Consider the following 27888-nt stretch of genomic DNA (forward strand, 5'->3'; position numbering starts at 1 on the left):
CACACCAGCCGCCACCACCAGTATATATAGAGAGACAGCAGCTCCGATCACACACTGCTTGCACTGGCACGAAGCTGAAAGCACCAGCCTGAGGATGGCGAGTGGGACCTCGCTGAAACGTCGCCAAGATACTCTTAATCTTACATGGGAAAAGACCCAAACACACCTAGACCTACATATATATATCATATATGTAGCCTGATCTGAAGCCTGATGATGGCAGATGAGATTCTCCTGAAACGTTGCTACAACTTTAAAAGCACAACTATAATGACGTGGGAAAATACCCGAACAAAGCTGAATACCATATATCTCTATCTATCTATCTATCTATCTATCTATCTATCTATCTATCTATCTATCATCTATCTATCCATCCATCCATCCATATATACATACATACATACATACATACATACATACATACATACATACATATATATTAAAAGGTACCAGGAAGGATGCACCTGGATTGCAGATTGCCACTCCTGTCTGAGCCATGAATGTTTAGTCTACAAAATCTGAGTGCGTGAAGATACTTGTCTGGTTGACCGCTAATGGTTTTTGACTGCTACTTATCAGAGAGGATTTTGCACAGAATCCAACCAAGAATCTCTTTTCAAAATCACCCAATTTGCCAATTAATCAGAGGTGTATTCAGCAGGTTCTGACCAGTTCTAGAGGACCGCTAGCGGAAATTTTAAGTAGTTCAGAGAACCGGCAAATCCCACCCCTGACTGGCCCCGCCAACCCCATCTATTCTCTGCCTCCCATTGAGTCCCAGCTGATTGGCTGGGTCTTCTTTGGTTGCCCTGCACAGGAGAATGGAGCTGGAAAGCGGGTTAGTGGGGTGGGAAGGGAAGGGGATTTTGCAATAACTTTCCCCCAGGAGTGGGGAGGGAACGGAGATTTTGCAGTATCCTTCTCCTGCCACACCCATCAAGCCATGCCCACCAAGCCACACCCGCAAAACCAGTAGTAAAAAAATTCGAATCTCACCACTGAAATTAATCATTATCTTGAACGGAAAGGCAGGAACAACCTTTGGCTCCCCAGTGTTGGTAGAACTTCACCATTTAATACCTAGCTAACTTTAACTGCACCAATAATGAGTTTCTACAAATATGGAGAGTTTCAGCTACATGAACTCAGCCTACGTGGCTACTTTCCAAAGGGGAAACCCACAAACTGGGGTGCCAATGGTGCACTTCAGAGGGGATCTTCAGCAGGTTCTGACCAGTTCTGGAGAACCGGTAGTGGAAATTTTGAGTAGTTTGGAGAACCGGCCAATACCACCTCGGACTGGAGATTTTATACTATCCTTCCCCTGCCATGCCCACCAAGAACCGGTAGTCAAAAAATTTAAATCCCACCACTGGAGAACATGCACATTTTAACTGTATTCTTCGGGTTTTTCTGGCATGTTTTTACTGTTGTGTCTGATGCAGCATTCTTAAGATATTGCATGCTATTTTTTAGTCTTCAATTTTTGAACGGAAGATAATACCTGATATATATAGGTATCCTTTGTTTCCTCTTTTTAATGTGGGTTTATACAGCAGCTTTCAATTCTTAGATGATTTGCAAAAGTTGGCCCAACCGAGAGCAGCTATTTACTTCCTTACAGCACATATTCAATCACCTGGGCTTCCATTCCTTTTTAACCAGCTCTGTTCGTTGATGGGATTTTCCCAGCTTCCCAAAGATGTGTGTGGAAATGGACACAGGTTACAAAACTGGGGAAAAGGACAACAGGCTTGTTTTGTGCCTGCAAAATTGGGAAATCTTTTCTAGGACTGCAGCCTATGTAGCCACGAAAGAAATGCCAGCCCCATTTCCCCCCCTCTGCTTTGTTCTTGATGTTCTAAAATCCGCCTTGCCGTGTGAAAAATGCTTCAGTAGATTCTCAACTTTCCAGCTTTTTAAAAAAACTGGATTCTAAGGGAGGCGGTTCCTTAATACGGATTTGAGATAGGTCGTACAGAATAGACAGAAACCCAAATCCGCAGCCAACGTTTTCCTCTCTCTTGTGTTAATGATGCCCTTGTTTTGCCGTCTGCCGAAAAGGCCACCACTAATGAGATAATATCAGTTTGCTTGGGAGCAGGCTGACCGTAGGCTTTTAAAACAGCCCAGCTTCGACAGTGAGGAGCCCTTCTAATGTTCTGCGGCTGTCTCTGGTCAATGACATGGTAGAAATGGCCTTATCTCCCACAGTCAGGGGTGGGGGGTGGGGGGTGGAGGAAGTCCCTACCAGAACCATGGGTCCTAAAAGGAGAGAAGAAGAAGCCTATTATGTATGACTGGAGCAAACTATAAACCTATTGTTGGAAATTATAACCCACCCCTCTCTCCCAGAAAAAATGAAATATTTTAGAATATACCAAAAAGGCAGAATATTTCCCCTGAAAGAGAAGTAGAAACTCAGAGAGGCAGAAACTCAGCCTCCCCCATTTGTCAATGGACCATTAAGGCCTTGGCCGGTGTATTCTACATAACAAAGATCTACCTCCTTCAGGCAGACCCATTTTAGCAGTAATCACCAACCAGTGGGCCAGGGACCACTGGTGGTCCACGAGAAAATGTTGGTGGTCCGTGGACAAATGTCACCTTGAAAGCAATTAATCCAGGCTGCGCGGGAACACAAGGCTTGCGTCGCTTGCATTGCAAACAACACGACGTAGTGAGTGGAGGGGGGAAAGGGAGGAGGGGGGAAGCTTGTGGAGGAGGGAGAAAGAGAGAGAGAGAGAGAGACTTTTGGCTTCATGCAAGGAAAGCAGCAGAAGTAGCAGAAGTCTTTCTTTCTCTCCCCCAAACTCCACCAGGAATGAGTCCTTGCCAGCGCAAAGACTTTGCAGCCTCTTGGAGCAGGAGGCCTTGCAGGGTCCCAAAGACTCATTTCTGGCAGAGTTGGGGGAGAGAAAGAAAGACATTTGCTGCTTTCCTTGCGTGCAGCCAAAAGCAGAAGAAGAAAGAAGCAGAAAGAAGCAGCCAGGTGGCCAGGCCAGGTGCGTGGGGTGAGGGAGGCAAGTCCCCCCCCCCTCTGCCCTTTCGCCCCTCCACTCACGATGTCGTGTTGTTTGCAATGCAATCGACGCAAGCTTTGCGTTCCCGTGGACCATGTGGGCGACCCAGCCTTGTGTTCCCGCGCAGCCTGGATTAATAGCTTTCAGGGTGACATTTCTCTGCGGACCACCTAAATGTTCTCATGGACCACCAGTGGTCCCCGGCCCACTGGTTGGCAACCACTGGCTTAGAAGGCCTCCAAGATACCTTCCAACTCTGTTATTCTTTATTCTATTCTGTTATTCTGTTACATTTTTAAAACACAGTATTGGTAACACTTGCACTAGGCGGGTCAAATTTTTCAGCTTTCAATCTCCAAACATTAGGGGTGCTCAAAAGTTGTGACAAGCCTTGGGGATGGTAAAAGATATTTTGGTTAGTTTAATATAATTTAGATGTGCTTGGTAAGTAACTATATAAATATCAGAACTTTTTAAAATGTTGTTTCATTAAACTTTAAAGTCTCCATCGATTTTCCCACAGCATTAAAAGCCATGCGCCACTTAAACTTCCCTCGTGAAAAATAAATTGAGAGTGCCAACATGTAATAAGCTGCAGTTAATTTCCCCCCCACCTAATTCATGCTGATAAATAAAAAGAAACTAAATATATTTCGAAAGTCAATAATTACCCATTAAAAGGAGGCTTGCAAGAAGGTGTTTACCTTGTATAGGCAAACATTCCTATATGAAATGTGAAAAGGCTATATTTAGAAATGGAGGCTGACCAGGAAATTAAACTGAGTGGGAGGAAAAACAGTCCATGGGCTCCCTCACCCACACACCACCAGAGCTAAATTTGGCTTTCTCCAAGATTTGATGCCAACAGGGATTTCATTTCCCTAGCCCAGAGGAATAAAAGGTTTCGAAACCTTTCCTCCTCCTTGATTTGAGTCTACCCAATATTAAAGTGTTCTTTGGATTTTAGAAAGAGATTAGAAAAACCGAAATGATTTGAAGAAGTTAGGCGACTTGTAAGCAGCATTAAGTTCAGGCAGTCCTCAAGTTATAATCATTTGTTCAGCAAAAGCTCAAAGTTACAGTGATACTAAAATAAAAGTGACTTACGACTGGTCCTCGTACTGATAACTAACTGCAGTGTTCCCCACGGTCATGTGATCAAAATTCAAGGGCTTGGCAACTGGCATGTATTTATATCAGTTGCAGCAGTGGTGGGATTCAAACTTTTTTACTACTGGTTCTGTGGGTGTGGCTTGGTGGGTGTGGCTTGGTGGGTGTGGCTTGGTGGGCATGGCGTGGCTTGCTAGATGTGGATTGGTGGGCGTGGCAGGAGAAGGATTTTGTAAAATCCCCATTCCCTCCCCACCTCACTAACCTGCTTTCCAGCTCTGTTCTCCTGTGCAGGGCAACAAAAGAAGAGCCAGCCAATCAGCTGGGACTCAATGGGAGGCAGAGAAGAGATGGAGGTAGGGGCAATCAAAGGTGGGATTTGCCGGTTCTCGGAACTACTCAAAATTTCCACTACCGGTTCTCCAGAACTGGTCAGAACCTGCTGAATACCCACCTCTGAGTTGCAGAATCCCGGGGTCACATAATCAACATTTGTAACCTTCCCAGCCAGCTTTGGGTAAGCAAAGTTAATGGGGGAAGCCATGATTCACTTTGCAAATGCAGTAATTTCCTTAACAACCCTGGGGAAAAAAAGGTGTAAAATTGAGCGCCACTCACTCAACTGCAGAAATTCTAATCCGAATTGTGGTGGTAACTCCAGGACTACCTGTCACAGGTTGCCAAGGGCAGGGATAGGACCCCAAAACCTCAAATATTCCTACTCAGAGCAAGATTTCCAACTTCTTTACAAAACTCATGAGGGAGAAAGCAGTGGTTTTCTACGAGGATGAGTTGCTCCAAGGAGAAGGTGGTGGCACCTCCAGAAGCCCCCCCCCCAAATAGAAATGGGACTATGCTTTCGCTAGTGTGAATGTCTTAGCAATAGCACTTAGACTTATATAACACTTCACACTGCTTTACAGCCCTCTCTGAGTCAGCCAGCATATTGCCCCCAACAGTCTGGGTCCTCATTTAACGGAACCTCAGAAGGATGGAAATCTGAATCAAGCGTGAGCTCCATCAGGATTGAACGCCTGACAGTGGGCAGAGTCAGCCTGCAATACTGCATTCTAACCACTGTGCCCCCTATATATATTTATATATCTTATATTATATTTATAGCAATAGCACTTAGACTTATATACAGCTTCACAGTGTTGACAGCCTTCTCTAAGTGGTTTACGAGTTGGCCTATTTGCCCCCAACAATCTGGGTCCTCATTTTACCGACCTCGGAAGGATGGAAGGCTGAGTCAACCTTGAGCCTGGGGAGAATTGAACTGCCGAACTGCTGGCAGTCGGCAGTCAGCAGAATTCCTACATTCTAACCACTGCACCACCGTGGACCTATTGTTGATGTCTTATTGACAATTCATTAAGGTCCACTACAATGAATGATCAGGTGTGGGGAGGAATTCATCACTGCTCCTCCTGATCAGGGAAGACTATATATGGTTTGCAACCTTTGTCCTAAAACAGGAGTGTCCAACCTTGGTCATTTTAAGACTTGTGGACTTTAACTCCCAGAATTCCCCAGCCAGCATGGAGTTGAAGTCCACAAATCTTAAAGTCATGCCTGTCTTAAAAGAATGGATTCACATCCTACAATTACTGAGCAGAACAAAGCCTATTATTATATATTCTTGAGAGCTATACATTTTGACCAAACAAGAAGACTCTAGCAGATTTTATCTCACCTTCCTGTGGTCAGACTTTTGCAATACGTTCAAAGAATTAGTCTTCAGTTGCCTCGGGCAAATTCTCGGTAAAATTTGGGAATGGCTACCAAGAGGAACTAAGCCAGGGCTGGGCTGCTGGAGGTTTGCAAGGGTTCGGGAGAGCCCCTAGCTAAGATTCCGTGCAATTCGGAGAAACCCCAAATCCCACTCCTGGTTGGCCCCGCCCACCCCCCCCTGCCCCTTCCAGGAGTTCCCATTACAGCCCGTTTTGGATGCAGGTAAGTGCAGGGCGCACACAGAGGACTCGGGGAAGGTGAAAAACAGGGCTTCTTGGAAGTTTGGGAAGGCCGGAAACGGGCCCATTTCCGGCTTCCAGAGAGCCTCCGGAGCCCGGGGAGGCTGTTTTTGCCCTCCCAGAGGCTGAAGGAAAGCCTCCGGAGCCCAGGGAGACAGAAATACCCCGCTCACCGTGGTGCAGGAGGCCCACTAGGTGACACCCACCATGGCCATGCTCACCCAAGCAACCGGGCAGAGAAACAGTTGCTAATTTTTTTTTAAGCCCCCTCCTTTATCAAGCACTGGAGACACAAGGGACAACAATGATCGCGGTAGGAAAATCTGACAGGTTACCATTTTATCCTTTCAAAGTTTATCATTACGTTTTGTAGCTTGGACATAAGTTTCTCCACAAAGGAGCGGCTTATACAGAAAGCGAGCATCTAATCGTAGTACCACGAGGCTGTGAAGAATAGTGACAGAATGACCCCGCTCCCATTGTCGCGATGCTTCTCCCATGTAGTTTTGTAATATCATTAATTATCTTAAAGTTGAATGAAAAGGTAGGCTTATTGTGACATGTTTTCCAGTTAGGGGAGAATGGATCCAGGAAAGGATTACCTTTTATTTCTACAAGAAAAACAGAATCTTCTAATCCAACTTGAAAAGAGGGCTTATTCAGCAGCAGAGCTTCATCCAATAATTGGACGAATAATACAGGATTTAAAACAGACATAAGAACAGCTCAAACTAGGCTCTAATTAAATAATGCAAATGAGCTAAGGCAAACAAAACTCCACCCTAAAACAACCAGAGATAGATCAAGTCCCACCCTCATATTAAATTGCTATTTTCTGTTCACGGTTAACAGAAAAAAATTGTACGAGGAATATCATTCGTACAGTATTTGTATAACCAAAGGCAGAGGAAATGAAGATTTAGAGGGGGTCACCCATGTTACTGCTTTACATATCTCAGCCAAGGATGCAGTGGTGGGATTCAATTTTTTGTTAACTACCGGTTCTGTGGGCGTGGCTTGGTGAGTGTGGCGTGCCTTGGTGGGCGTGGCAGTGGAAGGATACTGTAAAATCTCCATTCCCTCCCCACAGGGATGGGATTCTACCAGTTCTCACCAGTTCCGTAGAACTGATGGTTATGATTCCTGGTAGTTTGGACAACTGGTAAAACGGGCCCTGGCTGGCCCCACCCCTCTTCACCCACTCCTAAGTTCCCTGCTCAGTCAAGTAGCTTTGGGGAGGTCAGTCGTAAATTAAAACACTTGCTAAGCAACCGGTCATTAAGCAAGGACCACTTGTATTTGATTTGCCGGTCCCGTGACCACCATACTATGCCCAGCCGGTCCCGTGCCCACCAAGCCACACCCACCTATTCACATGACCATCAAGCCACGCCCATAAATTAAGCCACGCCCATAAATTAAGCCACACCCACAGAACCAGTTGTTAAAAAATTTGAATCCCACCCCTTCCTCCCCATACCACTAACCTGCTTTCCAGCTCCATTCTCCTGTGCAGGGCAACCAAAGAAGACCCAGCCAATCAGCTGGGACTCAATTAGAGGCAGAGAAGAGATGGAGGTAGGGCCAGTCAGAGGTGGGATTTGCCGGGTCTCCAAACTACTCAAAATTTCCGCTACCAGTTCTCCAGAACTGTTCAGAACCTGCTGAATGCCACCTCTGCAAAGATGTATCTTAATCGCACAACCCACTGGTGTCACCCTCTGTACCCAGAGAGGTTCTTGGTGGGATTAATATATCTTTAGAATTGCTTGCTTGTAATAAGTACAAGTAATCCTCAACTTACCACAGTTCATTTAGTGACTGTTTGAAGTTACAACAGGACTGAAAACAATGACTTATGCTACTGTGTTTCACACTTGCAGTATCCCCATCATGTGATTAAAATGTAGACACTCAGCAATTGACTCATAGTTATGATGGTCGCAGTGTCCTGGGGTCATGCAATCCCCTTTTGCCATCTTCAGACAAGCAAAGTCAATGAAAAAACCATTCACTTAACAACGGTGTTACTAACTTAACAACTGCAGTGATTTACTTAACAACTGTGGCAAGAAAAGTAATAAAATAGGGCAAAATTCACCTAACAACTGTCTCGCTTAGCAGCAAAAGTTTTGGGACACAACTGTGGTCACAAGTTGAAGACTATCTATACTATACATTTCCTGATCCAATAACCCAGTAATATTCCTTCACATCTTCATTCTTTTCACTCCATTTCAAGACATGAATAAGCTAGACATGGTTACCTAGTGTACCTCTTAGGTAAGGTAAAGGTAAAGGTTCCCCTCACACATACGTGCTAGTCGTTTCTGGCTCTAGAGGGTGGTATTTATCTCTGTTACAAAGCCAAAGAGCCAGTGCTGTCTGAAGACGTCTCCATGGTCATTTGACCGGGATGACTAAATGCTGAAGGCGCACGGGACGCTGTTCCCTTCCCACCGAAGTGGTCCCTGTTTTTCTACTTGCATTTTTGACGTGCTTTTGAACTGCTAGGTTGACAGAAGCTGGGACAAGTAACAGGAGCTCACTCCGTTTTATGGCGCTGGGGATTCGAACCGCTGAACTGCCGACCTTTCTGATCAACAAGCTCAGCATCTTAGCCACTGAGCCGATGGGTCCCACCTCTATAGTAGATCACCTCAATTCAGCCATCTTTTTTCTCTTTACGTGTAGAGCAGGGGTGTCCAACCTTGGCAACTTTAAAAATTCCTGGCTGAGGAATTCTGGGAGTTGAAGTCCACAAGTCTTAAAGTTGCCAAGGTTGGACACCCCTGGTGTAGAAGATCAGAACATAAGAGAATAAAAGAGTTGGAAAGGACTCTGGTTAGATCTTCTAATCCAACCCCCGCCACAGGGTTAAACAAATTAAGGGATGCTCTTAATTTGACCTAGGATGCCTACGGATGCCCACTCCTGCTCTATGGCATGGAAGGGCATCCGTGGGCATGTGTGTCTCCATAAAGCCAAGGTGAGAGTTGTAATGGCACGAACAAACTCTTTTTTGTAATATGTTGTACGATGCCCGAATGCAAAGAGGTTGAGTCTGATTCTATGGTCAAGGCCACCATCTTGAGTGTTTTCCATTTCGGCTGAGGTCGTCCTTAATTTTATGTTACGATTCTAGTGGTAGAATTTGTTCGAAGCAGAGGACGCAAAGCCACATGTATTACGAACATATTTGCACCAACATTCACATGCATCTTATGGCTGGGCATTTTTGGTTTAAAACCACAAGTTTGCATTACTGCATCTTATTTACTGTCACTGATCTAAGAAACCTTCCAGAACTGGATCTTCTCCAAGAGTGAAATGAAGAACCAGTAGTGTATTATACATTTCATATAAGAAACAACACCGCTATGCTAAGGCGGTCTCTGTTTACTATTTCAATACAAAACTGTGTCTATTAAAAAGACTGACAGAATTAATTCACCAAAATGTTAAAAAGTGTTGTTGTAATTCTTTATAGAATAGCAGCATAAAATACCATTAACTTGAACAAAAAAAGAGGTCAAACACAGGGATGTACTAGGAAAAAAAAAAAGACTAATACCAGTGGTGGGATTCAAATTATTTTACCACCGGTTCAGTGGATGTGGCTTGGTGGGTGTGCTTTGCCTAACAACGGCACACAGCTTTCCCCACACCAGCTCAGGCCTGCGGCGCCAATCAGCGGAGAGGATAAAGAAGAGAAAAGTGCAGGGGCAGGTGGGAGGGCCGATCCTGTGCTTTTCTCTTCCTTCTCCTATCTGCTGATTGTTGGGAGCTTTTTTCCGCCTCTCAGCTGATCGTCGGAGGCTTTTATTACTACTGTTTTGGCCAAACCAGTCTGAATCAGTAGCATGCCACCACTGATTAATACTGATAATGTCAGGTGTCAGGCCTCTGGGAGTAACCCCCGTTTAAATCACGAGTCTCTAGCCTTATTTTCCTTTCTTTTTTTTTTAGAAAAAACTTTATTAATTTTACTTTAAAAACAACAACACAACTACAAATTATGTACAACAAAAAGACAAACAGGTCTTAGCATAGTCCAAGAGGGAAAGAGAGGAAGGCTTGAGAGAGGAAAGAGGGAAAGGGAAGGGAAGCGGGGGAAAGAGTAGGAAAGACAATTATAATAAAACCATATTTTGTGACTGTCTGTAAGGTCTTTTCTTCTTCAAAACTATCGTCGGCGGTGCTTTTCTTTATCTCTGCTTCGGAGGCCCTCGGCCTTAATTTTCCTAGAGGTGATCTATCTTTGGTTTAGCCAATTATACAAAGGATTCCAATTGTTATAATAGGTTGAGGATTCTTTATTTTTTAATGCTTGGGTTAGTTTGTCCATTTCGGCGCATTGTAAAATTTTCTGAATAACCATATGTTCAGTGGGGATAGAAGGTAGTTTCCAGCACTGGGCAAATGCCAGTCTGGCCGCGGTTAAGATATGTATTGTAATATACTTTGATTTTTTGGATATTTGTTTATATTTGTTTATTTGTTTATATTTTCAAAGCCCAAAGGAGATTTATTAGGAGAAGACATGCCGAAGCTGCCTGAGTGTAGCTGACTCTGAAACACGTCATTCATTGTCACCCTTAACCCTGGTTTCCCCCCATTCCCTGGGTGTATATTCTCCAATATGACACATCCATAGCCAAGAGTCATCAATCATGCTCTCCAGTTAGAATTTTGCAGGGCAGAAACTTTGGTCGCCTGGAAACTATCTATGAAAACATCCACTGAATGCAGTTTCTGTTTTGCAGCTGCTACACTATTTCCCTCTCCCTTTCTGGCAACTCAAAAAGACCAGATAAATATTTTATGAGTTGACAGTCAGGAACCCGAGCAAAAGTTAATCCAAACAAGTAAAATTCAATTGCAATTAACGCTTTCTTAATTGAAACAGCATCGATTTAAACAAGCAAACAAACAAACAAAAAGGAATCAGATATGCAACAAGTATATATGTCTCTGTGAATGTGTGTTTGTGGGAGAGAAAGATGTCCCACCGTGTTGTTTAAGGACTTCATTGGGTCAAATGATGGGACTTCACATGGATGTGTCTGTCAAAAGAGTCAAGGTGATCATCTCAACCAGGATTGGACCCCATCTCTTTTTTACGTGAACCACACAGGCTATGCCTTTAAAGGGACAAGACCAGGGGTGGGATTCTGCCAATTTGGACCAGTCTGGGTGAACTTCTAGCTCTGAAGATCAGCTGGGAGTGAACCTGCTCACTCCGATGATCATGTGGGCTCACCTGTCCATCCTTGCGCTGTACTGACCTTTATCGTCTCAGATGATCAGCGTGGAAGAGTGGATTGCCTCTCCTCAGCTATGTTACTCCCCCGAAGTAACATAGCAGGTAAGGATCTTGGCATTGCTGTTCATGCGTGTGCAGCAAAGTGGGCGATCACTGAACCTGTTGCTATACCAGCAGCATCCCATCCCTGGGCAGGATGCCAATTTCACAGTTGTAACATCTCGATATATCTACCACCCAGTCCTGATGAAAGCCACTAATACTAACTATATAATACAGGGGACTCAGGACCCATCGGCTAGATCCAGCTTGCGGGCTGTTTACATCTGGCCTGCAAGGCCACCCTGGAAACAACGAAGGACCGGCTCCATTTTTGCTGGCAGAGGGTTGCAAGAGGCCATCGCAGCTGAAAACAGAGCTCAGGAGCCCATTTTCACTGGCAGAGTGCTCAGGCCACCACAGGTGCCCCTGACATGAGTGATATCAAGCTGGCTATGCCCACCCTGGCCACACCTACCCCAGCCCCCTAAGGTCAAACACAACCCTGATGTGGCCCTCAATGAAATTCAGTTTGATACCCCTGATACAATAAGTTCCACTGAAAAGTGCATAGTCATGAGTTACAAGGAAATACATACCAATAATATTCCCATTTCTTGACCTGTTTGGCCCAATACAGGCGTGAACGTCTTCAATCTGTAAGCATATTCAAAGCCCCACTCAAACCTTTACAAGTGCTGACCAGGTCAGCAGTGTCCATGTTTATGGCCTAAAAAGCAAAAACGATCACAGTTCTGTCCATTTTTTTCATGGGGAAAGTGGGGAGGGAATGGGGATTTTGCAATAACCTTCACCTGCCATGCCCACCAAGCCACACCCACCAAGCCACACCATGCCCAGCAAGCCACACCCACCAAGCCACACCATGCCCAGCAAGCCATGCTCACAGAACCGGTAGTAAAAAAATTTGAATCCCACCACTGGTGCAGGAGTTTGGTTTGTCTTTCTGAATTACTGAGGGAAAAACCCAGAACTCTCAGATTTTGGGTTTCCCCAGATGTGCCAGTATACCTACTCTAATAAAAGGAACTTTTGAAAAAATGCCTGTCTTGGAATTTTTGGTTGGAGCTGAGTTTTTCTGGAACGCTGATATTAAGCATGGAAAGACGGTCACAGGTTGCTCTTTTTCAGTGCCGTCATAACTTTGAAGGGCCATTAAATGCACTGTCGTAAGGAGGACTACTGTTCTGGTTAGCCGGCAGTAGGTGCAGATGTCTGAGGAGAGCGAGGACTCAGATGAGGGGCCAGGACCATTAGGGAATGGACTGCTGCCTTTGGAGATTGTGGGGACTGGCAGTAGCAATGAGGAGGTTCCCGAGGAGCCTGTGCCAAGTGTGAGTGCATGCAGGACTGCGGGTAGGAAAGAGCAGCTGCAACAGCATAGGCCAGTGGTCCCCAACCTTTTTTGTGCCGCGGCCCAGTACCAGCATCACAAAATCATCCACGGCCCGGTACCGGAATCAGCACGCATGGCAAGGCGAGCCGAGCGACCGGCCAGCACTTCTCCTTTGTACCTGTGTCGATGGGCTTTGCGATGGCTTCGGGACGGTCACTCGCTCGCCTTGCCATGCGTGCTGAAAGAATCCTCGTGCCTTAGTTTTGTTGAACCGCCCCCAATGAAACTAAGGTGCGAGGATTCTTTCAGCACCCAAATGCCGCTTTCTACCCGGAAAAGCTCACTGGGAGCACTTTTTCATCAAAACAAGATGGCGGCGCCCAGCAAGCCGGCGGCCCGGTAGAAATTGTTCCACAGACTGGTACCGGTCCAGGGACCAGTGGTTGGGGACCCCTGGCATAGGCTACTTGGGAGTAAGGCTGCAAGGTAATGGCCCCTCCTTCAAGAAGATAAAAGGCAGCTGTGCAATGAACGTTCTTTGTAGGAAGCAAAGACGTTTTGAAACTCAGCCTCGTGGACATTACAGTTGGTATTTGAAGACTCTATTTCTTATCTGTTGTTTTTATGGCAGCCTTGAAAAAACTTGGCAAGGCTCTTTCTTGTCCGAGCTAATTAGTTAGAAGCAGCCTTTTATCTATGAAGAAACAGAATTCATAGATGAAACATAAAAAGGTTGTGCTGCTGCCTTTGTCTTGTGTTTGCTCTCTTGGAACCAGGTTTGGGTCAGAACTACTACTGATACACGCATGGGAATTGGTGCTGTGACACCCCTTCCCCATGGAAACCTCTCCCCCTCCCCATTTCTATTTATCACTTTGCTTTGCTGGACATGCAGAGGCTTGGCTGGCTCCTTCCCTTCTTCTCCCTCGGCAGATGCCAATATATAAGAAGCTATTTCAGTCTGTAGCATTTCGTGACGGGAGCCAAACCAAACCAACACAGGGCCGCCACGGAGTCCCAGCCAAGCAGAAACGACTCACCTCTCTCCACCCGCCAGGACATTTTTAGAAACAGCCATTTAAGTCTAAAATTCATGAATGAGCAGTGTAATTTCTGAGCTATTTCTGGGCTGTAACTGAAAGTGAAAGGCTGCAGGATGAATGGACTTCCTGGCGTTTTAATGCCTTTCCATGGTTTTGTCTTCATATAAGCAGGCTTATTATAGCCAATGCTTGTAAGAGATGAAGTGAATTGCATTCATCCTTCTCCACTAATAAAATAATCCTTATATATGGTATTTATATAAGACTCCACAAGTGTACCAATAAAGTTTGGTTGTTTGGAATGCCTTCGATATTAATGAAATCTTTCCTGAACTGGATTTCTAAGACAACGTCTTCTGACTCACATTACTATTTATGTCAACAATTTTATCATCCCACTTGTGGACTTTTCAAAATAGACATACTATATCTAGCTCCTTATTTCTGTTTTTAAAGAATATAATAGGACTTACATTTTACGAAGGCAGAATGATGGTTAATTGTACTTTTATACTGTAAATCATGAACAAATTATATACTTAAGTTAAGTTAAGTTAGTTTACTTTACTGTCATTGCACCTCGTACAATGAAATCAAACACCTCCATCATGACCATGAAAATGAACACACACACACATCCTTCACACTCCACACAGTGAATTGAAAACCCCCAACACCGCACCACACTGCTCTATATAGTACAATTCAATAGAGTTACCGCCCTGGGATAGAAGCTCTTTTTCAGCCTATTTGCCCTTGTTTTTATTATTCTGTACCGTCTGCCAGATGGTAATAGTTCAAAAAAAGGGGGGTACCCAGGATGAAATGAATCTTTGAATTTTTTAATGTTTAATAATACTTTAATACTGTTTTAATGTTTAATGATCTGCACAGTAGGAAAAAAAATAGATGATTTTTTTTGTTTAATAGCAACAACAATAACAATTGTTGATAAGAAAGAAAAAAAATTCTGAATAGCGGACATTGCAATACCTGGAGACAACAGATGAGAAGATTAAGAACCAGGGAAAATCATAAAATACAAAGATCTGCAAATAGAAGTAGAATACTATGGCAAGAGAAAGCAAAGGTACTACCAGTAGTAATGTCACCAGTAGGTGAAAATAGCCAGGAGCATTTGTTGAGTTCAAAGCACATGTTGCGTTCAAAGCACAGCACTGTATTGTTACTATCTATACACAAGAATCTAGTCAAGGGTTAAAGCCAAATTGGCACTAGCGAAGGTTCAACGGAATTCAAAGGGAACTGGACTTGGGTCTCTTATGGCAACTCAATGACTCCAAGCTAATGACACATTTAATCCTGCCTGTTCTTTTCCTACAAAAGGCAACGTGGGTGCGATTCTCAAAGCAGTTGTGCTCCTGCTGGAATAGCATCAGGACTAGAAAAATTCTCAGTGTTTTTTTCTTGGGTGAAAAAAATTCCAACTTATGTGAAGAATACACTCCGCATATTGTCTTCTGGTGACGCTGACACAGGATACACTTACAAGAGGTGAGATTCAGTGCTGTGGAAAGCTATTAGATTTCCCTTGCTGGTTTAGGTCAGTGATTGGTTTTATACAGAATGAGGTGTGAGGACCAAACAACCAATGCATTTCTGCACAGCGTTACTGGTTATTTTCTTTCCAAAATTTCTCACAGAAATTTAATTTAAACAATCAACCCCCGAGGAATATGTGAGTTTTCTTTCTTTCTTAGCCCTGCGTTTGGCATAAGACTGTGAGGATATTTGATTGAAAGAGCCTATAGAAAGGGATCCTTTCCAATTTCTGAATCAGATTTCCAACAGAATCTGCAAGCAAATTATTATTATTTCCATCGTATCACAGTTGGAATACTGTGCTCAGTTTTGGTCATCATGATACAAAAAACATGTTGAGGCTCTAGAAAGGGTGCAAAGATGGCCAGCAAAGGTGAATAGCGATCCAGGGCTAAATCGTAAGATTAGAGGTGGTCTTCAGCAGGTTCTGTTCTCCAGTTCTGGAGAACCGGTAATGGAAATTTTGAAGAGTTCGGAGAATCAGCAAATACCACCTCTGACTGGAGATTTTACAGTATCCTTCCCCTGCCATGCCCACCAAGCCATGCCCACAGAATTGGTAGTAAAAAAAATTGAATCCCACCTCCGTGTAAGATGAAAACTTTCAGGAACTTTATATGTCTAGTCTAACAAAGAGAAGGACGAGGGGGTGACATGATAGCAGTGTTCCAATATTTGAGGGGCTGCCACAAAGAAGAGGGGGTCACCTATTCTGCAAAGCACCTGGGGAAAGGACAAGAAAGAATGGGTGGAAACTAATCAAGGAGAAAACCAAACTAAAATTAAGGAGAAACTTCCTGACGGTGGGAACAATTGTTCAGTGGAAGAACTTGCCTCCAGAAAGTTGCGGTTGCTTCATCACTGGAGGTTTTTAAGAAGAAGAGATTGCCATTTGTCCAGAATGGTATATAGGGCCTTCTGTTTGAGATGGGGGCCAACTCTATTATTCTATATTGCATCCTGCATTTAACTGAATCAATTCAGAGACTTTTGCATGTATGCAGAAAACAGGGATTCTGGTAGTCCTAATTGATATGCTTCAATTATTCACGGTGCATTGAATGGATGTTTAAATAAAACCAGAAATTAAATCGGTTGAATCGGACTAATGATTCCATAACATTAAACTGAGATCTTCCAGTTCTGAGTTAAAAAACAACTTTCTGAACTTTCTCAATCAGCCTGGCTGGAGAAATGCCAAATGAACCATAGAGCAATTAGTTGGTCTTTAGGGAACAACCCTGATATTAGACTACTCAAAACCAGAGCCCATTTTTCCCAGGAATAAAATCACCAAAGGATCAAGTTTCATGGCATCAGAGCAGGTTCAAATTATATAAATAGCTGGCACATTTTGTAGAAAGATCTAGCTAGAGCCAAGTTGAAGACTCAAGTGGGAAGCTGAGAATGAACATACCAGGGTTTATTCTTCTCCTTAATGCTACTGAATGATTCCCACTCATACACCGGAGATCCAAAAATCTATAGTTCAATTGAAAAACAGTAAAACTCTGAGGAACGATCTAATCTTATTAGAATTTCTAAAAATAAATCCCACTTGATTGGAATTCATTCTAGCCCCTCTTTTCACTGTTACAGTCTACGCTGATGAATGGACTTTAGGCTGCTTAGAATTAAAACCCCGATTCCTAAAAGGAATGAATTGACTATTCTCCTTCTCTGTTACCAAATTTTCAACTATCTCCACGAAGGCTGCGAAACTTCCACCAACAGTTTCAGCTTCTAGAAGCCAGTGGAGCTAGTCCTCTTCATATTACTAACAATTTCAAATGGTCAAGGAAAATCAGGTGATCCGGACAGTTGAATTTGGTATAAAGATATATTGTAAGCTTGAGCTCTCTACGGGAATCTGAACTACTAACAGCCAAGGGAAATTAATGGGAGATAAGAGTCAAGGGAATTCAAGATGGGCTGGACTTAGATCTCTAAGTTGGGAATGAAGAGACTCATGATTGGCGACGTGTTTGACTCCTCCCTCAGGCTCAGCCTGGTTATCTCCTACATAAACCTGTCTTACAGTTATATTCTCTCTCTCTCTCTCTCTCTCTCTCTCTCTCTCTCTCTCTCCTCCCTCTCTCCCTCCCTCTCCCCCCTTTCTCTACCTCTCTCTGCTTTGTTTGATGTATTCAATTGGTGCAGAATGCAGCGGCATGCACAGTCCTGGAAACTTCTAGGGCTGCACATGTAACAGTTTTATTGCTTGATCTGCATTGGTTACCAGTTTGCTTCTGGATCCAATTCAAAGTGTTAGTTGTTATCTTTAAAGTCTTACATGGCAGGGGTCCAGGTTATCTGAGGAGCCGTCTTTTCCCAATGCGACAAGCCCTACCCACCCACGCCAGTGGAAGAGGCCTTCTATGGATCCCGCCTGCTAAGGAATTGAAGTAAGTGGGGTCAAGAAGAAGAGCCTTTTCTGCTGTGGCTCCATCCCTGTGGAATATTCTTACTACTGGAGGTGGGAACTGCTCCTCTTGGCCTTCCAGAAGAGTATCAAAACCTGGCGTTGCCACTTGGCTTGGGACCCCAAGGAGAGTGACCATCGCTGGAGGTGGCTGACCAGGTAAGAAGACCTCATCCCGATCCCTATCCATGCCCCATCACCTGAGGGCAGGACAAGAAGCAATGGGTGGAAACTAATCAAAGAGAGAAGCAACTTAGAACGAAGGAGACATTTCTTGATAGTGAGAACAATTAATCAGTGGAACAACTTGCCTTCAGAAGTTGTGGATGCTCCAACCATGGAAGTTTTTAAAAAGATGTTGGATAACCATCTGTCTGAAGTGGTGTAGGGTTTCATGCCTAGGCAGGGGGTTGGACTAGAAGACCTCCAAGGTCCCTTCCAACTCTGTTATTCTATTCTATTCTATTCTATTCTATTCTATTCTATTCTATTCTATTCTATCCTGTCTGTCTCTTAGCTTGCTTACTTTCGTTTTAGTACAGTATTTTTTTTTAGCATTATTCTAATTTGTGTAGTTTTTAATGCTTTAATTATTTTTTACTTATTTTATAACTTGTAAGCACCTTGTGCGGAGATGGGTGACATAAAGATAACTAACTAACTAAATAGTTTTTTCAGTAAATAAACTTCAAGCTCATCGTTTTCCCACCATAGGAAATTTGTTTCTGCTAAAGTAGATCCAATGTGATCCCAAAGGTACTTTTTTCAAGAGGCAACTGGACTTTCTTGTTGTTCTTTGAAGACATTTCACTTCTCATCCAAGGAACTTCTTCGGCTCTGACTGGAGGGTGGGGAATAGAAGGATTTATACTTCTTGCAGAGAGCTGGTCATTTGTGTCCTTTTTAGAGAGTCTTTGAGGGCACTTCAAGGCTTATCTGTGTCCTCAGGGTCACCTGAGTGGTGCCTGCATCTCAAACTGAAGCACAAATGGTTCCAGTACTCTGCAATTTTCTAAATCTGTTCTTCCCTACCAGAAAGGTGGCAAAACTGGACTGATTTTCAGAGCAACTGGACTGTCCCTTGTTAGGAGGAACAGCCGACAGGGAGTGGAGGTGTGGCTTCAGAGGTTGTGGAGGAGGCTGGGGAAGGGCAGAGGCCAGCTGGGCAGTCAGAGGAAGAACCAGGCCCATCTCCTCTGCATCCTAGGACACGAAGGGAGGAACAGAGAAGGAAACAACTTGGCTTACGAGAGAGGAAGCGGCCATGATCCCCCTCATTGGTTGCAGCTGGGGAGAGATGGTTAAAACACAGCATTGCCAGAAAGAAAGTGTGTGTTATTTTGGGCTGAAGTTATTTTGGTTGGCATCCTTCCAACAAACTGTGCCTTGTTACCTCCTGGAAGTTGGTAATTACTTATCCTGGTCCGTTGTGGAAATTCCTTCATTATAGTTTGTTTTAGTTTTTTATTTCATGTCTATCTGCTCATTAAGTTCAGACTGTATTGCTTTCTTTTGAAGACTATTTTTGAATACATTTTATCTCCAACTGAGAATTATTGAACAGTTGGGTCAAGTTGGAGGCATTAAAGGACATTTATTTACGTTTTGGATTTTGTTATGTTTGTGTTACACTCCAGGTCATCACATAGACTTTCTGGTTTTTCTTTGAAGACATTTCACTTCTCATCCGAGAAACTTCTTCTAGCAGTTTTGGAACAACCATGACCTGGATGACCGAGAATCTCACATCTTCGATGTGATCATAATTATGACCATTGTATAAACGGGCATCCTACTGTAAGAAAACTATGAGTTAGTTGAGAAGTTGAAAATTACAAGTCATGTAGAAAATGGGGCATTGTTATTTTATCTTAAAGTATATTTAGTTTTCATATTATAACATGCCCGGGGCATTATCTATCCAAGAAAAGAGAATGTATTTGTAATTTTCTCAACTACTTTGCTTTTCCAGTTCGACTACCTTTTATTAAAACTAAAACTAAATGAATTCAGTGAAGTGTATATTTATGTAAGTTATTTTGCTGTGACTTGCCCTGAAACGGTGCTCATGCCCTCAAGGCTACAAATTTACTCCTCTGCATTTCTCAGCATTTTTTGCTCATTTTAAATGCTATCTCATAGTTCCATCATGTTTACACAATCGGTACACTTGAAACTTTATTGCAGGCATGTCAGTTATAACTAAATGTAGCAAAACAGATTGCTGTAGAATTATGAAAAATAATAGGCATTTTTAATCCAAGTTATTAGCATATACATTACCCATTTATCATGGGAACTATTCTATAAATGGTTAAATGACAGATAATGAGGTTAGAGGAGTGGAATTAGGTGAAATATGATTTATAGGAGAAAGAAAAACAAATGAGTAAATATTTCTGATGATTGATACTACAATGGAAGATAATATATGTTACAATATAATTGATGTTATTGCATATTAGTTTATATATTACTGCTTATTTGTTTATATGTATATATATAAATGATCATAATGACGACGATGACAGCAATAGCAATAGCACTTAGACTTATATATCGCTTTATAGTGCTTTACAGCCCTCTCTAAGCGGTTTACAGAATCAGCCTATTGCCCCCAACAATCTGGGTCCTCATTTTACCCACCTTGGAAGGATGGAAGGCTGAGTCAACCTTGAGCCTGGTGGGATTCGATCTGCCAAATTTCAGGCAGCTGGCAGGCAGCAGAAGTAGCCTTTAGTACTGCACTCTAACCACTGCTCCACAGAGGCTCAATCTATGTATTTATATAATGTATGATGTTTGTATTGTTTGTATGTTAACACTTTGGACACCTAAAGAGCACACTGCTCAACAAAGAAAGGAAATGTATGATATAAAACAATAAAAATATTTTTTAAAAATAATTAGAATTATTTTTTAATTTTAGTGTTTCCCTTGCTCCAGAGCACACCACTTTCCATTCCAATAAGAACCAGTGGGCATTTCTTATTCCAGTTTAAATTATAAAGCGACAACAGAAAGCAACTTAAAATGGAAATTTTTAATACCACCAGATCTTGGAAACATTCTCTGCACTGATCAAAATGGACAGGTTTTATGCAGGGAAACTTCAATCAAAGAGGCTGGGTTTTTTTTTTTTCCCAAGAACATTAGAAAATAAAAATGAAAACCTTTCATCTGGAAGCATGCAAATCAATGATATTTGATAGAAATTCCACAAATACCATTTTATTAGAATGAAACAAAACAGAAATGGAGATTTTGCAATTGAAAAGTTCAGCTATCCCTAATCATCTCCACATTTCAATGGATCCTCGATGGAATGGTTGAATTGTGCTGCAGCAAGTTGTCCCATTCTGCTTTGGAGTACATTGCATTAGACTAACAAATTACCAATATCTGTTCCCCTCTTATTTGTGTACAGCAGAATCATTTCAATTCCCGTGGATAATATTAAAGATTAAAATCAACTCTCAAAGTAGCACCTTCACCACCGCTAACTAGAACATAACAAAAGTAGTCACCTTGGAAGCAAAAGAGAACTATGGTTTATTCAGTGCTTTGAATTTCAGAATAAGAAAACTCTGAACATATATTTTCATCACACAAAGGGGTTAAGCACAAACATTCCCCACCAGATTGAAATGGCGTATCAATGAAAAACTATCCCAATGTAACCCGTAGTTAATTTGTACATTTCTCGTGACCAGTACATTTCTTTGGCTCAGATGGTGAGTAAAGGATGCAGATTGACAGTCACACCGATCACAGAACGTTTCTGGATATTGGCCAGCAAAAATACCATTTTTTTTTTCTTCAAAAGTCCTTACCTTATCCTCCAGTCTAATCAGTCTGGCTCCCATTGTGTAGTAGCCTTTGTCTACCCCCTTTTCTAAAATAAAAAAAAATAAAATAAAAGAGGATTTGTGCTTGAATTGCAACTAACTGGGAAATGCAGTAATGTGAAAGCTTATTGCTGATATTGTTACAGTTTGCATATTTTCTGTGAATAAAAAGGATATCCATATATATTGGAATATAAGCAAACAGCAATAGCACTTAGACTTATATACCACTTTACAGTGCTTTACAGCCCTCTCTAAATGGTTTACAGAGTCAGCGTATTGCCCCCAACAATCTGGGTCCTCATTTTACCCACCTCAGAAGGATGGAAGGCTGAGTCAACCTTGAGTCTGGTGGGATATGAACTGCCAAATTGCAGGCAGGTGGCAGGCAGCAGAAGCAGCCTGCAGTGCTGCATTCTAACTACTGCGCCACCACGGTAGTCCTTGACTTGCAACTGTTCATTTAGTGCAGGGGTGGGCAAACCTTTTGGCTCGGGGGCCTCATTGACTTTTAAAATTTGACAGACGGGCCGCCACCTGGTGTCGAAATGCCTGTCATTATAAGTCAAAATCAAATGAATGCAATCATTCAATCATTTACATCAAACCTTAATTCTGTACCAATCTTCAGTGGGCCGGATTAAAAAGACCAACGGGCCGGATGTGGCCCGCGGGCCGTAGTTTGCCCACCCCTGATTTAGTGGCTGTTCAAAGTTACGGTGACGCTGAAAAAAGTGACTTATGGACGCTTTTCACATTTACCTCCCCAAGTCATGTGATCAAAATTTGGACGCTTGGCAACTAATTCATATTTAAAAGGGTTGCATTGTTCTGGGGTCATGTGATCCCCTGAAAAACGTGACTTGTGACCGTTTTTCACAGTTACGATTTTTGCAGCATCCCCGTGATCATGGGATCAAAATTCAGATGCTTGGCAACTGGTTCATATTTATGACCATTGCATGTGTTTCTAAGGTCATGTGATTTGCTTTTGAGGCCATGTTGCTAACTTAGCAACTGCAGTGGTTAACTTAACGGCTGTGGATAGGTGGTAAAATGGGGCAAAACTCAGTTAACAACTGTTTCACTCAGCAACAGAATTTTGGGGCTCAATTGTGGCCTTAAGTCGAGGACTATCTGTACAGAATCCTCGTGTTGGATTCCACCTCTAAGATCTCTATTAACAAGGTCTCTGGGAAAGATCTTGGGACACCGATGCCAGTGAGGATGGATTTAACCAACTACTTGTAGTAACTGGAACACATATCTTGAAGGGAGCTTGATTCGTCTCTATTCAAGATATGAGTTGCAACGACTACAAGTCGTTGGTTTCATCTCTATTCAAGATACATCCCTATTCAAGATATGAGTTTCCAAATGGCTTTCGGAAAAAATATATTGGAGGAAATAATAATATCCTATCAGAAGATGACCAAGTTCCTGCAGAATGTATACCTGTGCTGGAAGAAAGGCCTCGGACAAATAAGGAAGGGAAGAAGGAGAAGAGCATTTTGAAGATCCTGACATGGGACAGGGCAGAAGTGGGGAGCCCAGGGGTGGGATTCAGCTGGTTCAGACCGGTTTGGGTGAACCGGAGGTTAAATTTACATCTGGTTCACCGAACCAGTAGTTGAACCAACCGGCTAGCCCAGCCCACCCCTCCCCGCTCCTCCCAAGAGTCTCAACACGGCCCATTTGGGATGCAGGTAAGTGTAAGGTCTGTGAGGAGGCTCTGGGAGGGCGAAAAATGGGGTGAACCAGAAATTCCGGAATTCAGAAATGGGCCTGTTTCTGGCTTCTGGAGGCCCTCCGGAGCCTGGGGGAGGCCGTTTTCGCCCTCCCAGAGGCCTGAGGGAAGCCTCCGGATCCTGGGGAAGGCGAAAAACGGCCCTCCTGGAAGTTCCAGTAGGCCACGCCCACCATGGCCACACCCACCCAGCAACCAGGCAGCGAACTGGTTGCTGGGATTTTTGAATCCCACCCCTGGGGGAGCCAAGCATTATTTTCCAGTTTAACTTTTAATCTAAGACCAACTCCCCTTCCAAAAAACCCTCAATAGCCGATGTAACACTGAGTTCTCTACCTGGAAGAAACAGGCCGGGCTTTCCGAGGGAGTGGTCCAGCCTACAAAAGAAGAGAAGGGAGATTTTTAACTCAGCAGAGTTCAAATAGATTGGAGACTTTTTTTGAAAAAGAAAAGAAAAGACGTCAATCATATTCCAAGCGAGCTGACTCTGGATCCAAGGGACAGATTTAATCTGAATTTCTTCCCCCAGATTATAATAACCAAGCAATTTTATTTGGCTGTGATCATGACTCTGTGACATTTGACTCTGGTCATACCGCTTTATAAGGCTGGAATACTTACTAATAAACATTTAATACAGCACAATTTCCAGGGGTAGGCTTCAAAAATTTGAGCAACAGGTTTTCTGCTTGGTTGCTGGGTGGGTGTGGCCATGCTAGGCGTGGCCTTCTGGAACTTCCAGGAGGCCCGTTTTTCGCCCTCCCAGGCTTCACAGGCTTTCCTCAAGCCTTTGGGAGGGTGAAAATGGCCTCCTCCGGGCTCTGGAGTCCCTTCCGAGGCTGAAAATGGGCACTTTTTCAGCCTTCCGGAACTTCCGTGGGGGTCATTTTTTGCTTTCCCTGAGCCTCGGTGCAGATCCTGTACTTACCTGGTATCCAAAACAGGCTATGTGGGGACTCCTGGAAGGGGCGGGGTGGGGCCAGCCACCGGTGGGATTTGCGGGTTTGCTGAACTTTGCCAAATCCTAGCTAGAGGATTGTCTGAATGTGTGTGAAGCCGCAGCAGCCCACCCCTGACAATTTCTGACTAAAATGGTCCAACTGAGATCGGCATATGTGGCCTTGATTGGGGTAGATTGCAGGGATGATACAGAAATACAGTTTTATGTCATTTTATTCTACTTTACAAGTTTATGTATTACATTATTATATTTTATGCTGTAAGTATTGTATTTTACCCTACTCTCATTTTAAAAGGTTTGTTTAGAATTTTATTGGTGATATGCGTTTGAACCTCTATGTTGATAGGGCCTGTAGGCTAATCAATCCATAAATATATATTCTAGTAAAGAGACATGGGATCAGTTATTTCAATGGTTCCTGGTTCTGATGTGCCCACATTGTAACGCCTTGCCAACTGGAAGGGAGATTCAAGAAACTTTTCCACTGTTGGGTCCCTCTTTCTTTTCTCCGCTTCTATTTTGGTACCAGAGTTAAATTCTCCACCACTTCTTTGGATGGAGAAGATGAAGCTACTGTGTTCTCGGTTATCCAGGATTAGATTAGATTAACAGGGTTGGAAGGGACCTTGTAGGTCATCTAGTCCAACCCCCCACCCAAGCAGGAGACCATTTCTGACAAACGGCAGTCCAATCTCTTCTTGAAAGTCTCAAGTGATGAAGCTCCCACAACTTCTGAAGGCAACTTCTGTTCCATGGATTGATTGTTCTGTCAGAAAGTTTCTCCTTATTTCCAGGTTAAATCTCTCCTTGTTCAGTTTCCATCCATTGTTCCTTGTCTGGCCTTTGGGTGCTTTGGAAAATAGCTTGACTCCTTCCTCCTTTCTGTGGCAGCCCCTCAAATATTGGAACACTGCTATCATGTCTCCTCTGATCCTTCTCTTCACTAGAGATTTCCATGCCCTTCATTCTTAGCTTGGTCAAGGACAGGAGACCGTGACACCTGTAATCCCAAAAAACCATCAGAAGAATCCCAGGGGTTCTGTCAGTTCAATTCAATTATTATTAAGTGTTGTACTTTATGATTCTTGACTCTTGACGAATGTATCCAGAACAGGTCAGAACCTACTGAATGACACCTCTGCACAAGACCCTGAGGAAGTGGAATCTCTGTTGAGCCTTCCTGATCACCTGGATCATATTATTTTTCCAGGTGAGTTCTTCACTAAGATGGACTCCCAGGAATTTGAAAGAGGAGACCTTCTCCACACAGCATCCCCCTTGTCCTTGAATGATGAATGTAACTAACCTTCTTTGGAGTTCTTTTATCCTAACCATCATATTGAGGTGTCCTTGAGAGTATTGTTCAATGACGTCACGGACGTCGTAAGGCTTCCGAGCTTGCTGGAAGGGGGCAAAAAAATGGGGAAAAAATAAAGCTTAAAAATGCACAAGGAAACGTATGACCTATTATTCCTCATGCATACGAACCACATAGAATATTAATATTGCAGGTAGCCCTTCTTTTACAACCATTCATTTAGTGACAATCCAAAATGACAACAGCACTGGAAAAAATGGCTTATGACTGTTTTTCACATTTTGTTAAGTTGACTTTACTGTCTTGCACCTTGTACAACAGAATTAAAGGCCATCTTCAGTGTACATTGTAACTATAAAAATAAAACACAAACACACCTCCTTTGCATTCTGTACATTGAATCCAAAACCCCCAGATATTGCATTCATACTGCACTATACAGTAGAATTCAAATCCAATAAAGGAAACATAACAGTTTAAAAAAACCTAAAAGAAATAAGATGCAGGAGAAAGGAAGAAATATGTAAATGTGGTAAAAAGGGAATAAACATGAAATCATAATTGAGTAAATTAGGGATAAAGGTCAGATAAAGGTTCCCCTCACACATATGTGCTGGTCATTTCTGGTTCTAGAGGTCAGTACTCATCTCGGTTACAAAGCCAAACAGCCAGCGCTGTCCGAAGACGTCTCCGTGGTCATGTGGCCAGCATGACTAAACACCGAAGGCACATAGAACGCTGTTACCTTCCCACCAAAAGTGGTTCTTATTTTTCTACTTGCAGTTTTACCTGCTTTCGAACTGCTAGGTTGGCAGAAGCTGGGACAAGTAACGGGAGCTCACTCCGTTATGTGGCGCTAGGGATTCGAACCTCCAAACTGCCGACCTTTCTGATCAACAAGCTCAATGTCTTAGCCACCGAGCCACCGCAATAAAAGAAGGAGGAATGTCCTCAGGAATGTCCTCGGTCCCTTTCTCAGGGGTGGGCTTCAAAAACTTTAGCAATGGGTTCTCTGCCCAGTTGCTGGGTGGGTGTGGCCATGGTGGGCGTGGCCTAGTCAGCCTCCTGAATCACAGTGGAGGGAGGCGATTTTGCCTTCCCTGGACTCCGGAGGCTTTCCTTGAGCCTCTGGGATGGCGAAAACAGACTCCCCAGGCTCCAAAGGCTCTCTGGAAGCTGGAAACAGGCCCATTTCCGGCCTTCCTGAACTTCCGTGAGGCCCGTTTTTAACCCTCCCCGAACCTCCGTGTATGCCCTGCACTTACCTGCAACCAAAATTGGCCGCGTGGGGACTCCTGGGAGGGGAGAGGAAGGGAGGGGTGGGTGGGGCCAGCCAGGAGTGGGATTTGGGGGTTCTCCAAACTGCACAGAATCTTAGCTAGGGGCTCTCCCGAACCCCTGCAAGCCCCCAGCAGCCCAGACCTGCCTCTTCTGCACTGTGCTGAAGCCCATAAGAAAACAAGTGGCCTATTGCTGAATTTCATGATTGTTCACCACATTTTTGAGGTGGAACAGAAGAAATCTTGGTGCGCATTTTTTTTCCCAAGGGGGAAGGGGGAAAAAATTGGCTCTCCTCCTTCCAAGTGATGTCACTGCATTGCCATCCAAGGCCCTGTTGGGGCTGCAAACAAAGAATTAAAAGTGTGAAACTCTAGAGAGGAATAACCATTTCCATCCCTGGCTTAGAGGAAAGAGGACCATATCTTCCCCAGGACATCAAGAAATCCCTGGGAGAGGTGGGGAAACAACGACCGATCAGCATTCAGGCAGATGCCTCATTATCCAAAGAGAAGATTTTAAATAATAATAATAATACTCTTTTAGTATTTAGCACGTATTAAACACATCTCAGATGATGACCAACTTGCAAGACTTTTCAAAGTAAAGAAATAAAACGAAAGATTCTCCATCTGTACAGGATTTGGGACAGCCCAACATGGAAGCAAACAAGATTGCCAGGGGTGATGGGACGCAAAACAGTTTTAAATACAAAACTCTTAATTTTCATCTGCTTCAATCAGACGGGCATTGTGGCGCAGACTTCCAGAGCCAATGGGGTTGCCTGAGATGGAGCACTAAAATAAAAAAAGCAGAAGAAAAAGAGAGGCAAAATTAAACCTGGTAAATTTCCATGACAATGCTACTATCAATGGAGTAAACACAGGGAAGACATGGTGAGCAGGAGGATGAACCCGGATCTTTTGGTGGTTGGGAA

The 27888-nt window shown here is 43.4% G+C and overlaps 2 protein-coding genes across 2 annotated transcripts in view; one reads left to right on the forward strand and one right to left on the reverse strand.

Annotated features, from left to right (window-relative positions):
* Positions 1-27888, reverse strand: part of LOC113437229 (potassium voltage-gated channel subfamily KQT member 1-like) — a 230051-nt gene that overhangs the window by 96316 nt on the left and 105847 nt on the right. The window contains exons 12-14 of the mRNA XM_087934235.1: positions 25662-25756; positions 23731-23771; positions 21633-21694 (exon numbers count right to left, since the gene is read on the reverse strand). Coding sequence (XP_087790361.1) covers positions 21633-21694; positions 23731-23771; positions 25662-25756 — 198 coding nt within the window. The remainder of the gene's footprint in view (positions 1-21632; positions 21695-23730; positions 23772-25661; positions 25757-27888) is intronic.
* Positions 733-27888, forward strand: part of CCDC91 (coiled-coil domain containing 91) — a 539477-nt gene continuing 512321 nt past the window's right edge. Inside the window, exon 1 of the mRNA XM_087934240.1 lies at positions 733-841. The gene's annotated coding sequence lies outside the window, so the exon portion shown is untranslated. The remainder of the gene's footprint in view (positions 842-27888) is intronic.

The sequence above is a fragment of the Pseudonaja textilis genome, chromosome 5 (genome assembly GCF_049901715.1).
Source record: "Pseudonaja textilis isolate UNSWEBS1 chromosome 5, rPseTex1.2, whole genome shotgun sequence".
In the NCBI taxonomy this organism is placed as follows: Eukaryota; Metazoa; Chordata; class Lepidosauria; order Squamata; family Elapidae; genus Pseudonaja; species Pseudonaja textilis.